General features: G+C 34.0%; 1 protein-coding gene across 3 annotated transcripts in view; it reads right to left on the minus strand.

Annotated features, from left to right (window-relative positions):
- LOC106460138 (tachykinin-like peptides receptor 99D) overlaps positions 1-13,007 on the minus strand; it is a 97,319-nt gene that overhangs the window by 24,206 nt on the left and 60,106 nt on the right. For all 3 annotated transcript variants that reach the window (XM_022386791.1, XM_022386790.1, XM_013919819.2), the window contains 2 exons: positions 10,051-10,201; positions 8,427-8,623 (listed from right to left, as the gene is read on the minus strand). In XM_022386791.1, coding sequence (XP_022242499.1) covers positions 8,427-8,623; positions 10,051-10,201 — 348 coding nt within the window. The remainder of the gene's footprint in view (positions 1-8,426; positions 8,624-10,050; positions 10,202-13,007) is intronic.

The following is a 13,007-nucleotide window of genomic DNA, read 5'->3' on the forward strand; positions in this document are numbered from 1 at the left end:
AGCTGCCTTCCCTCTAGTCTTACACTGCTAAATTAGGGACAGCTAGCGCTGATAGCCCTCGTATAGCTTTGCGCGCATGTTTGGTGTGACGGGGATTCGAACCCGCGACCCTCAGATTGCGAGTCGAGTGCCGTAACAACCTGGCCATGCCGGGCTTGAAATATATGAAGTGACCAAGATAGAAGTATATCAACATCGATTAGTGTATCAATATTAAGAAAACATCTAGTTGATTAGAGTGCAAAACTTCCCCTAACAAAGAGGCAAAAACGTAGTCTGGTTGTATAAGTAGATAAACGTCTTTTAGGATATTGCAAACAGGATATATGAAGACAAGTGGGGCCGAATACGGCCGAGCGGTTTGTGTATCGGACTGTGAATCTGAGGTTCAGTGGTTTCCGTCCCGTTAGCGCAAGAAAAGAAAAGATCATATAAGTAGTATTATAAGAACTTGCAATTTTTCATATTATAAAACACTTATTTTAAGTCCTTAATATAAGTTCAGTCTGGAAGTCTGGCTTAAAAGATTTAACGCTAGTATTTATCGAAGAACTCCATTAGTATAAGGTCCAAATGTTTTTTAAATAAGTATTGTTTAACAATAGAAGAATACCTAGTAGTAAAGAACAACGAAAAATGTTAGTGCCCAAATCATAAGCTCCGCATGTATTTTGAAAAATATGTTCTCTTTCGTTAACAATGAAATATCTCAGTGTTGTCACATTTTAAACTTGATAAAATACACTTCGTCTTACACGAGTTCAATTAGCATGTGTATAATACACTGGTTTATTAGGAATTATCTAACCTTTCAGACTTGGGCTTGACATGAGCTACAGATGTAAATCAGATTGATCACATGATGTGTTAGGTAATACCTGCAGCACTGGGACAAGTACATGCGCAGTCGGTATAACAAATATGGTAAAGGCAAAGATACTGCAGCGTTCGAAGAAAGCATGATAGTGGGTACACGTCTAGCAGTTACCACAATGGACAAGATAGTTTGATTAGTAGGCTGCTAAAAGACATCAGTCATTCAAGTTTATCGCAATGGTAAAATGTGAATAAAATTTATGCTGCGATGGGAATTGTGGCCAAAAAAAGAAGTAGTGATAGAATGAGAAGACAGACGGTTAGACAGGATGGTAAAATACAACCATCATCATACTACAGACCAAGTGACAGACACATTCCTTGCATGACACCTTACATTCATCTTTAGTCATATATTGAGAAAAAAAATGCAACCTATGGTCGAAGGAGATAACTACATAAATCACTATACTCCGTTAACAACAACAAGGAAAAATACCGCAAATGATGCAAATGATGTAAGGAGTGCAAAGACTGGATCTAATGAGGACTAGTAAAATCTTATGGTTGGACGAGTCGTGTCTTACCCCCATTTTTTTGCAGAGATGGAAAAGGACAGATTTGGAGAAATCCACACGAATCACTCGCCCCCTCTTTCGTGGTCCAAATTATTCATGCTTCTGGTAGTGGAATTATGGTCAGGGACATGTTTTCCTGGCCATTGAGAAGGCAAAATGAATGCTACAGGATACTGGAGAATAATTTCTGATCAGTGTATCCAACAGTGCTTCATGCGTACCTTGATGGAGATGGCTAATACCAAGATGACAATGCTCTCATATAGCATGCCCAGTTTGTACGTGCATGGTTTGAGAAACATTACGGAGACCTTAGGAATCCCTCATGGTCAACACAATTTCCGAATCTTAATACAAATAAGCATCTGTGGGATGAATTTAAAAGACGAAATCGTCTTCACGATCCCCTGTCTACCTCGCTCCATAAATTGTTTACAACATTAATTAATGAAGGGGGGAAAACTCTCTCATGACATATTCCAGTACCTTGTGGTATCCCGGCTGTTATTTGGGAAAAAGGTGGTCCAACCCATAATTAGGTATAACTCCTATTAAAGTGGCCAGCCAGTGCGTATATGATGTTGTACCTATGCACTTTACCCTATGAGTGTCTCAACACATTTTATAATTATATTTATTACACGAGTTCTTTTTTAATTTACATCTAACTTTACGAATATTGTGACAACACCTTTATAAATATATTTGCATCTAGCTTTACGCACATTGTGACAACACCTTTATCAATGTATTTGCACCTTACTTTACGAATATTGTGACAACACCTTTATCAATGTATTTGTATTTTACTTATGAACATTGTGACAATACCTTTATCAATGTATTTGTATTTTACTTTACGAATATTGAGACAACACCTTTATCAATGTATTTGCATTTTACTTTACGAATATTGAGACAACACCTTTATCAATGTATTTGCATTTTACTTTACGAATATTGAGACAACACCTTTATCAATGTATTTGCATTTTACTTTATTCTTGAAGTACTTTATCTAGTTTTTGTTTATGAAAGTATCGTTTTTACTTCACATTTATCTTATCAAATGTTTGATTTAAAGGATGTGTAGATGTAGTTCCATCTTAAGTCTGTGACAGCACACGAATCAAACAAATATTTATGTGGACCTATTCGTTTCTTTCTTTATTGTTACTTTCATTAACAGTTTTGAATTTATTTATATATTTTTAATTTTCTATTATAGAGATTTTTTGCAACATTAGCTTAGTATATATATTTAGTACTGATACGCTGGTTGAACTTCGTGAGATATCATCGAGTTTGTACTTTATAGCCGAAAATGTCGCTAACAGCGAGGGTTAGTAACTCATGTAACAATGCATTCCCATATTTATGAGGACAAAAGAAAGAAGAGTATATTTAATTAACTATACACAGTACTAAGGTGTTTTCATTTTATTTTTGATCTAAGTATGTAGTTTTCTCTGATTGAAAGTTAATGTCATTTAATTATTTTTGTTAAATTATGAAAATGAGTTTTTGAATAACTCACAAATGAAACATAATTCAAAAAGTTTTATAAACTTGTTGTTAATTTACTTTTGCAGTTCAGATGTGTCTGGCTCACTGTGGTTAGTAACATCTTCATTTACATGGTTTATATTTTAGGAAATATATTTTTGAAAGATATACAAGTCGTCTAGACTGATCGAAGCACGAGAATTCTACTATTCTATTAAAGGCGACACTAAAGTATCAGTCAATAATGCATATTCCCACCCAACGTGCTATGAATTAGATACAAGGCAGTAGTTCTGTCTGACTGCTTACAAAAGTAACATATCTCTACAGAAACCCAGTATTAGGCTACAAGACCCGTCACTGTGATGGACGACGTGGTTCTTGTGAATGTCGAAAGGATTAGGTGAGAAGTGCAGCAAAGTAAGAAAGAAATACTGACTGCTGCTTTGTAAAACTGAACATTTATATCACGTAACATGTACTTCAATGACTTTTATTCTATTCTATTAATGAGAAAATTCCTAACCATATTGAAATTCATTCAAACAACAACAAGTTCATTAATCGTTAATTCACAATTATTAGAAATCCAAAAAATACGAAGAGTTTGACTTAAGATGACAGAATTTTTTTTCAAAAGACTAAGATAATTAAGCTGTTTCTTAGAAAGATAATATTATAAAGATATACGCGATAGTTAATAAATAATATTAAACAAAATGCAATAAACATATTAAGATACTGACATGTTTGGACTGTTGATTGAAATTTACTTGCACACACACACACTTTTCTACTCTTTCCTAGTCAAAGCCAGTTTGAAGCTCTATCTACGGAGGATTGAGTAAGTTATATTAACATAATTTCGAATATGTAAACCAGCAAGTCGTGTGACAACCACAGCCGATATAAAATCACGATGGAACGACATTTGTCACAAGTACATTTTGACATCACTGAAGGTCAAATCCCTCCTATGCCGAGACAGCACTTTGAAACTGGTGCTGAGCTCCAGTTTTATAGGCATAAGCGAATGAATATGGTGACTCCACTTCCCCAAATGAGTTGCCAGTCCATCGCCAGTTAAACACCTAGCTAACAGCTGGAACAATTGTGGTAAAATGTATTGTTTAAGGACACAACAGCATATTGCGTGCAAGTCTGGAACTCGCAACAAACGGACTAAGAGTTCAAAGCGCGCATTCACTGTACCACGCTAATCCCTGCACTTTGACATAGTTTGGTGTTACGTAGATGGTGTGATGCCACTGAAAATTGACATTCCTTATCAACGCAAATTATTCCTTCACGGAAACTTTCGTAGAAACGTTGCTCAATAATGACTCACAGTTTGTCTGAACATCATTCCAAGTAATGTAAATATCAGTACAAACATGAGAGCAGAAAGCGCCCCTCACCATCAAAAGTCCTTTCCCAACCTATCATGTTCTGCTTCCGTGTCTTTGGTACATAGCTCCTCAAGTTCAGGGATAGCTACGCAAATTGCACGATGGCTTTTTTGATGGTGTAGTCTAAAGAGAATCACCTACTGAAGAACGTACTGATCTGTACGTCATTAAGAACGATGCTCTAAATGTTGTGCGTTACAGAGAGTATATTCAGAGAACTGAATGGCCAGTTCATCCCACAGTACACGTCTGACATCAATTTCTGAGATGTATTTTACGTCTATGCAGAGACATTATAGATATGTGTTGGCTGCTCGGGGAATACATTCTCGATTTTATTGTGGACAGAAACAATTTGTGAACTTTTATTTTAGATATCCTCAAGCAAAGGATTAATTTCTGATATTCTCAAATTAGGAGAATATGATATATCAAATAGCAGTTCTATGACCACAGATGTACGTGTTTTATAGTTCTATTAATAGCTTATGATATATAACTTAGCCATTTACAAAATGTATACCAGTAGGTTATTTATTCCTTAATAAGGATTCATTATTTATGTGTACAATATAATTCTGTATTAAAATTTCTATGAATCTTACTTTATTATTTAATAATGTATAAACCTATATTTTAAAAATAAATGAATAATTTATCTAAAGGAATATTAAGGCTATTCAACGTTTTAACAGTTTCATATAAGTTAATTTGATGTTAATGAAAACAGTTTACGATAAAAGTTATTTTTCAACGCTATAAACCGGGTATTGATACCCGTGGTGGGCAAAGCACAGATAGCCCAATGTGTAGTTTTGCGCTTAACTACAAACAAAAGTTATTTTCATATATGTGGAGCGACACCTAACAGTGATCATATTATTATACTTATATTGTTAAAATGATAGCGTGAGTTATAAGAGCTTTTTTTTTCGCTCCAATATTTCAGTGAAATTTTCTGAAAACTTTTAATTTAACGTTATGCTCTTTACAAAGATAAGATGGAAGCTATTGTTTTCTTAGCTTTACACACTATTTTTGTACTAAAGCTACTGAAAATCCCCTTTTTAATACGTCAATAGATGTCCAAACAAACGACCTGTGACAAAAGATCTGAATGCTACAGCTCAATGTGTAATTTTATATAAATTTTCACGTCATAACGGATTTTATATTTTAAAGGTGCGCTCATAAAATCGATGATACATAGGAGTTGAAATTCTTAGAGGCTCTTGCAGTTTGCGACTAAAAACCTTGGGTTAATATATACTTTTCTTAATTCAACGTATTCAAATAAGTAACGTCTTTATTTTATACACAAAGAAAATATCTTAGTTAAAAGTAAATATTGCATTTTTTTCGTGACAGTGTTACTTCGGTGAAATACAAGCTGAATATATCGTGTAATGTTTAAGCTAGTGAAATATTGTCTACTTTGCTTAGGTTAGTCATAGTAAGGTGTTTCAGATCACTAACATAAAATATCCACCCTCTGCCACGGAGTTTAAAGTCCCCTCATCATTTACAGATGCTCCACACTGCCGATCAAACTCATAAAGGGGGGGGGTCCATATTTAAAAAAAACAACCTTAGGACACCTGACTGAGTAGATGTGCCTAGTTTTTCCGCTACCTTGGGGGCATGAACACAAAATCCAGAGCCAGGTTCAAGTTGTGACCTTGCGAACCTACTCCTAGACCCCCCCAATCAGTCTTTGGTGACCTTGCGTTTTAGCCCCCTTGAAAGGGCTACGCCATGTAGATACGGACACCCCCCGAGGCCGCACGAGAGGTTTTGTCTTGTTAACTCCAACACTGTGTGAAGAGTTTGCGAACAAACAAACACACAACATTAATTGATGTAGGATTATCAATTTTACTATGAAGTTGTACCGTATCTATAGTACCCTGAAACGTATTATAGATAGGTTATTAATCACCGTATAACTTGCATTTTAATCTTGTTGTTTGAACGATATCTGTATATCACCCCAAATGATTAGCCCCTCTTCTTATTTTCATATTATGTATCGAGTTTCTGCTCAAGTGTCTTTTTTGTTTTCAAATTACTAAACACATGATTTTTAGTAAGCAAATCACGTTTTTTTTTAAAGAAGTGGACATATAATGATTACTGTTTTAATTCTCAGATAAATTTTTAGTAACATTTTTCTAGAGTTCTGTTTGTTTGTTTTGAAGTTAAGCACAAAGCCACGCAACGGGCTATATGTGCTCTTCCCACCGCGGGTATCGAAACCCAGTTTCCATCGGTGCAAGTCCGCAGACATGCCGCTTTAATCTAGCCGTCATTACTTTTGTATATATCGAAAATAGCTTAAAGCTGATGCACGTTATTTTAAAAGTCGAAACTACCTTCGTCTATCGTTATCAAACATTTCATTCAATACTTTGGAATAAGTATTTAAATTGATGCGCAACCAAATTTTACTCTCCGTCTAAATCCTATCCTACTTGGCGCCACCGTGTGCCAACTTCTATCCCTGTTTTTCCTGATATTAATTACAAAACTAAAATGCATTAATCTATCGATTTGGGTAAATTTCACAAAAGGAGTGAAGTAAAAATTACACGCTTCCTTACTATTGTTGAAAATCAAAGTTGTTGTTTTTTTAGAAAATATAAGTTTAGTTTTGTTGACGTTAAACCCGTATTTATTATGTCAAAAGATAAGATATGGAGAGGAGAGGATCTCAACAGGATAGGATTTGAACAAGATGTAGTTTGGACAGGATTGGATTTGGCAGCACACCTTGTTTAATTTTACAAACTTATTACAACAAGAACATTTCTTCAGTAAAGAATATTACCAGACAGTGAGGCAGAACCAGCAAATTGTTCTAGATAGTAAAATTGTTGTCTATCTGTTACCCATCACAACCAACGAGGAATAACCCCTTATTTGCAGTAGTTTTAACACAAGTAAAATATAAACACTGTACACTTTAAAAACCACACCTTGTTTGTTCACTGACACAAAGCTGTACAATGGACTACCTGTGTTTGACTACCGCAGGGATCTAACTCTAAATTTTAGCATTATAAAGCCTCAAACTTATCTTTGAGCCAACATGGACACTATACTTTGTACTATAGATAATTAGCTTTATATAGTTAAAGGTGAAAAAAACACGTCTATATGCAAATGTACATATCCACATATGTATTCATAATTATTTAAATGCACTACATGAAATCATTATTACACATTTTGTGCTTCCTGACATATAATTTATCTTCTACTTTTAGCTGCATTGCAAATAACGATCTAACAAATTAATTATACAATTTTCTAAAACTTGCAATTTGCTGGTTAATGGAAAGGCAGAAAATGGTAATGTAGTTTTATAAGTATCCATCTAATTAGTACACTACTTATGTCGACTACTAGTTACCATTTGCGCCATTTTTTTAGACTAGCTCACGTAAAAGCTTTAATAAAGTTGCTTTAATGAAAACTATATATAATACAGTCTTTTTTATTCAATTTAAAATGTGATTGTTTTATAAAAAAACGATACAATAATATTATCCATTTTGAAACTATTCTTTTAACTAAATTTTGCTTTTAATAGTTGTAGTTTAAGGAGGTTTCAGACAAAGGTCGCAAGATAGACAAAATATTTCAATCTGAACAAAACACAATGATAAGTTACATGAAATAGCATAATACAGAGTCTTAGCAGATATGATATTTACAATTGTATGTTTCAAAAACCTGAAATTGGGAATAAAAGGATATGAAAATGAAGAAACGCCTGTTTATCTATTGTAGAATGTCTATGAGACGAATTTTCTATGTTTCGTGTTCCTTCTGTGGGTAGTTTTTTTCTTCAGAAACTTATTAAAATAATAGTCTGAAAATCGTCTTAAACAGAGTTTAAAGTTAGACTAAATTATTTTTTTTAGTCTCGGTCAAAAATATATTGATCCATCTAACTATAAGAATGAAATATTTCTGAAAATAAAATTTCTTGTCTAGAAACAACATAAAATACTAAAATTAGTCATACACATCTATGCATTTTAGAGATTTAACTTGTTAATCTGTTAAAATAAATATATTTAGATTCGTTTAAGCCAGAGCTTTGATCCTTTACCTGCTGTTCATCCAACAGTAGATGATGGGGTTGTACATTGAGTTGGACATAGCAAGCCAATATATTCCAAGGTATATATGTTGGATATTTTTGTAGCTGGTAATTTCTCTATGATGGTGAGCCAGAAGGAAGTAGGTGTGGTAAGGAAGCCAGCACACAGCAAATATGAACACTACAACAATCATCATCTTCACGATCTTAAAAAAACATATTAAAAAATTAATAAAATATGACATGGAGAACAGAACATGGCATACGGTAATGCTCAACTATTGTCATGTGAATTGGTAACAGTCTATAAAAAATATATCTGTTCGTATACACAGAGAGATGAGTACGTAATGCTAAAACGATTTTGAGTATGCAACTTAGCAAGGCACAAGACAACCATGTCCGATATAAAGTCGAGAGGAAAGGAATATATCAGAACTACATTTTGACATTGTTTGGCGTTATGTAGGTAGTGTGATACCACCGAAAATTGGTCGCTTTTGGGAAGAATATGTAATAGCTCATTTGACGTAAAATATTAATATATTCAGATCGTGGACTTAAAGTTCTCAAGATGGGGTTAGTCGTTGAACTTTATGGCATCGGAACATAAGAGAATATGGACCAGCATGATGTACTGGAACCATTCAGAAATATACCTGGTAGATACCGTACCCCAGCTGTGGTAAGTAATGTGCGGTATCTTTTAATAGATGAGAACCCATAACTACAAAAGCAAGAGTCGAAAGTCGTCCATGTGCCTCGTATGGAAAAAAGAAGACATAAGCACTCAAGTTATTTCCTGACTTTTATGTTCAACTGTCGCATATCTCAAGCAGCTAGAGAATTAAATGGATAATCATGCTATTATATACGAAGACATATCGGTAAGGTAGCAGGATGCAGTGCCTATAGATTTCTGTGTGATGGAGTATAGAAAGCATGCGCGAGGACTGGTGTGCTTTGAACATTATAACCTTACGAAGGAGCCTTTGCAATAGAATTTACACAACAAGTCTATTGTAGAGATTCACGATTGTCAGGTAGAGCATGAATAGACTTGGAGACACGGACTTTAATAGCGTGATGAGGCTCCAGATCGTTTTAATATAATATACTCAACCTCTGTAAGTATAAGTATAACATAAAAATCTCTGAATTAAATATCATTAAACACCAAATAAGATGGCAATAATAATAATAATGTGAGTCACCAAGACTAATATTATATTAATAAAATGATTCCACTCATATTATCTATTTTTTGTGTAAATTAAAACTTATATTTATAAACGCACACGTAAAACCAAGATATTTATACTTTTCTCGTGGAATCTCGTATCTTCCATACGTGGCAGTGTTTGTGCATGGTAATCATCAGAATATGATTCTAAAGTCTTCACGTCTTTATCTTTGATTTAGTGGTTTTCTTCTTTTTTTAGTGTGTTTGTAAGGAAATAAATTTATGCATAGGTACTCAGTCTTTTCTCTGTCACTTGATAATTTCCATCTATACCAGTGTGTGTGTGAAGAAATCCTATTTATATTAGTCTAGAATCCTTACCTTTCTTTTCCATCTGTACTAGTGTATTTATAATGAAATGTTGAACTTATAAACCTACGATATCCATACCTTTCTCTTTGACTTGATGGCTTCTATTTGTGCAGCTGTACACTCACCAATACTTTGACTGCCCCACAGTTCTTGACCAACTCGAAAATAGGTGAATGTCATTGAGGTAATAGGTAAAATATAAGCCAAAACCAGAATCATCACGTTATAACTGTATTGTAAAATCAAAGAATAATAAAACGTTATAACTCAAGCAAATAATGTTTCATTAGAAACACATAAACAGTGTAAAGTTTATTATATGTATTGATTTACTAGTTACTATTTCAATTTTTCATTGATATGCACATATACATCTATATGAATAGAAACATAACATCAAAACATGATAGAAACATAACATTGATCATAAGTTGGCGTTAACACCAACACCAAAGAACAGTCATGAAAACAAAAATAATAGAAAATCGCACCAATATCGCTTATGAGAGTTATTATCTGTTTTAGGTAGATGGTGTTTTTTGTGTTTTATGTTTGTTCATATGGAAACCAGTACTGTTATTGTCAAGTACAGTTTTACTTTTGAACAGTGTTAAATGTATATTTAGTTTTTATGTTTAAAAACTATGTTATTTATGACATTTATGAACCCTTCATATCTTTAATGACACGAATACGTAAGTATGTTTTAAACTCAGTTCTGTATAGTATGGAAAAGTATAACTCTATTTTTTCTGTATTTATAAGCCTTGTTTCTTAAATAAAATATTTCTAAAATTCTCCCTACCGTTTTTTATATCTCCTATTAGTATTTCTTGTTAAATTTTCTTAGGGATGTCATAATTTGACAATTTAAAACATCTGTATCAGTTTTCAACTAATATTATATTCCTCTAGATAATCTTTTTCTATTGAATGTAATTAATTATAAAAGGTTACAAAATAATCCATACCATTCCTTCATCGATATATACTAGAGTTTGCGTTTAAAATAAATTTTCTTTAACCCAGTTTATTTTATTTTTTTTCTCTCTGTGAAAACTGTTTTCATCCGGCAAATAATCTACAACGGTACTATGTTGTTGTTGTTGTTTTTGTTATGTGCCTACAACATTTTGATCGCTGTGTGGCATTTGCGATCTTATGGTTTCGCAGGATATCACGATTCTATGCCCCAAATCCTCCAGGTTATTTGGACGTGTGATAAATACCGAGGGATTTATTCAAAAGAAATACATCTAATGGCATAAGATCAGGAGAGCTGGCTATATCACTGGCTTAGGACACCCTATTCTTGCGAAAAACGACCTTTGGAGTGTTGCCTGACATCCTATGCGTAGTGCGGCGATGCATGCCCAACTAAAACAACGTGCTCTCTAGGATGCTTTGCATGATTTCCGGGTTAACATGTCTTACGAAAGAGCAAGGCAGCCTTTTCCAGTCAGTGTCCAATCCATGAAAAATGTACCAACAACATGTCATCATGACGGGCTACATCAGCCCATCATTTTGTCTGCCCTCCGGTCTCTGGTTCCTGCTATCCAATGTATATTTTCTTAGGACCAGTACCGTAATGTTGGCGATTATATTTGCATAACTTTAACTATTCACAAAACTCCACATGTTGGCATGAGTAATCTTCTATAAACTTCTAGGAAAAGTTTAACTTTTAAGGATGGAGGTTACGCTGTTTCAGTATCTGAATCACGCTTTTACCTTGTTCCTGCTTCGCACGCAATTTGTCGAATTGACCTGGTTGGGTTTGCTAAGATTCCGAAAGATACAGTTCATGAAACACCTACAGGGAAAGGAAATAATTCATGAAACACAGACAGGGAAAGGAGACAGTTCATGAAACACAGACAGGGAAAGGAAATAATTCATGAAACATAGACAAGGAAAGGAAAGGAAACAGTTCATGAAACACAGACAGGGAAAGGAAATAATTCATGAAATACAGACAGAAAAGGAGACAGTTCATGAAATACAAACAGGGAAAGGAAATAATTCATGAAACACAGACAGGGAAAGAAGACAGTTCATGAAACACAGACAGGGAAAGGAAATAATTCATGAAACACAGACAGGAAAGGAGACAGTTCATGAAACACAGACAGGGAAAGTAGACAGTTCATGAAACACAGACAGGGAAAGGAAATAATTCATGAAACACAGACAGGAAAGGAGACAGTTTAGGAAACACAGACAAGGAAAGGAGACAGTTCATGAAACACAGACAAGGAAAGGAGACAGTTCACGAAACACGGACAGAACTTGGGAAAATCATAATAAGAACGCGACTTAGAAATATCATAGTAGACGTATTCTCAGCGTCGCCATATATTAAGGTCTATCTTGTATGTATAAGCTTCTGATAGTTATCTTAAGTGATTTTACGCAAACATCGAATTTTCCATGTGAGGTTTAGTAGTTCTTGTTAGTCTCCCACTGAGTCAGCGGAAGGTTTACGGACTTACAACGCTAAAATCGAGTGTTTGATTCCTCTTCGTTGACAAAGCGTCAATAGCTCATTGTGTAGCTTTGCGCTAAAACAAATAAATGAACAAGTTATATTATTTCAGAATCTGTTATGACATCTTATCGATAGGATGTTGATACTGATATAATACAAAATATCAAACTATACTTATTGTGTATTTCAGTATTATATGAGACTAATCTACTGTCTTATTGATATCGAACTATCTAACGGAGTGTTTTAGTTCTATCTATTTATTTTAGTTATATATAACTTATAATACCGAAATTAAGATCAAGTGTTAGAAGTCCCTTCTTTTAACACGATGTATCGTGTTAAGTGCACCCCCTTATAATCAGATAGGCACTGATATATGTATATATATAATTATAAAGAACACCAACTTACGTATTTTATTGCATACGTAGTAAACCACCAATAACATACCCATACTAGAATATGTAGTAGATCATCAATAATATACACATACTAGAATTTCTGGTAAACCATCAATAATATACACATACTAGAATATCTG

The sequence above is a fragment of the Limulus polyphemus genome, unplaced genomic scaffold (assembly GCF_000517525.1).
Source record: "Limulus polyphemus unplaced genomic scaffold, Limulus_polyphemus-2.1.2 Scaffold717, whole genome shotgun sequence".
Classification (NCBI taxonomy): Eukaryota; Metazoa; Arthropoda; class Merostomata; order Xiphosura; family Limulidae; genus Limulus; species Limulus polyphemus.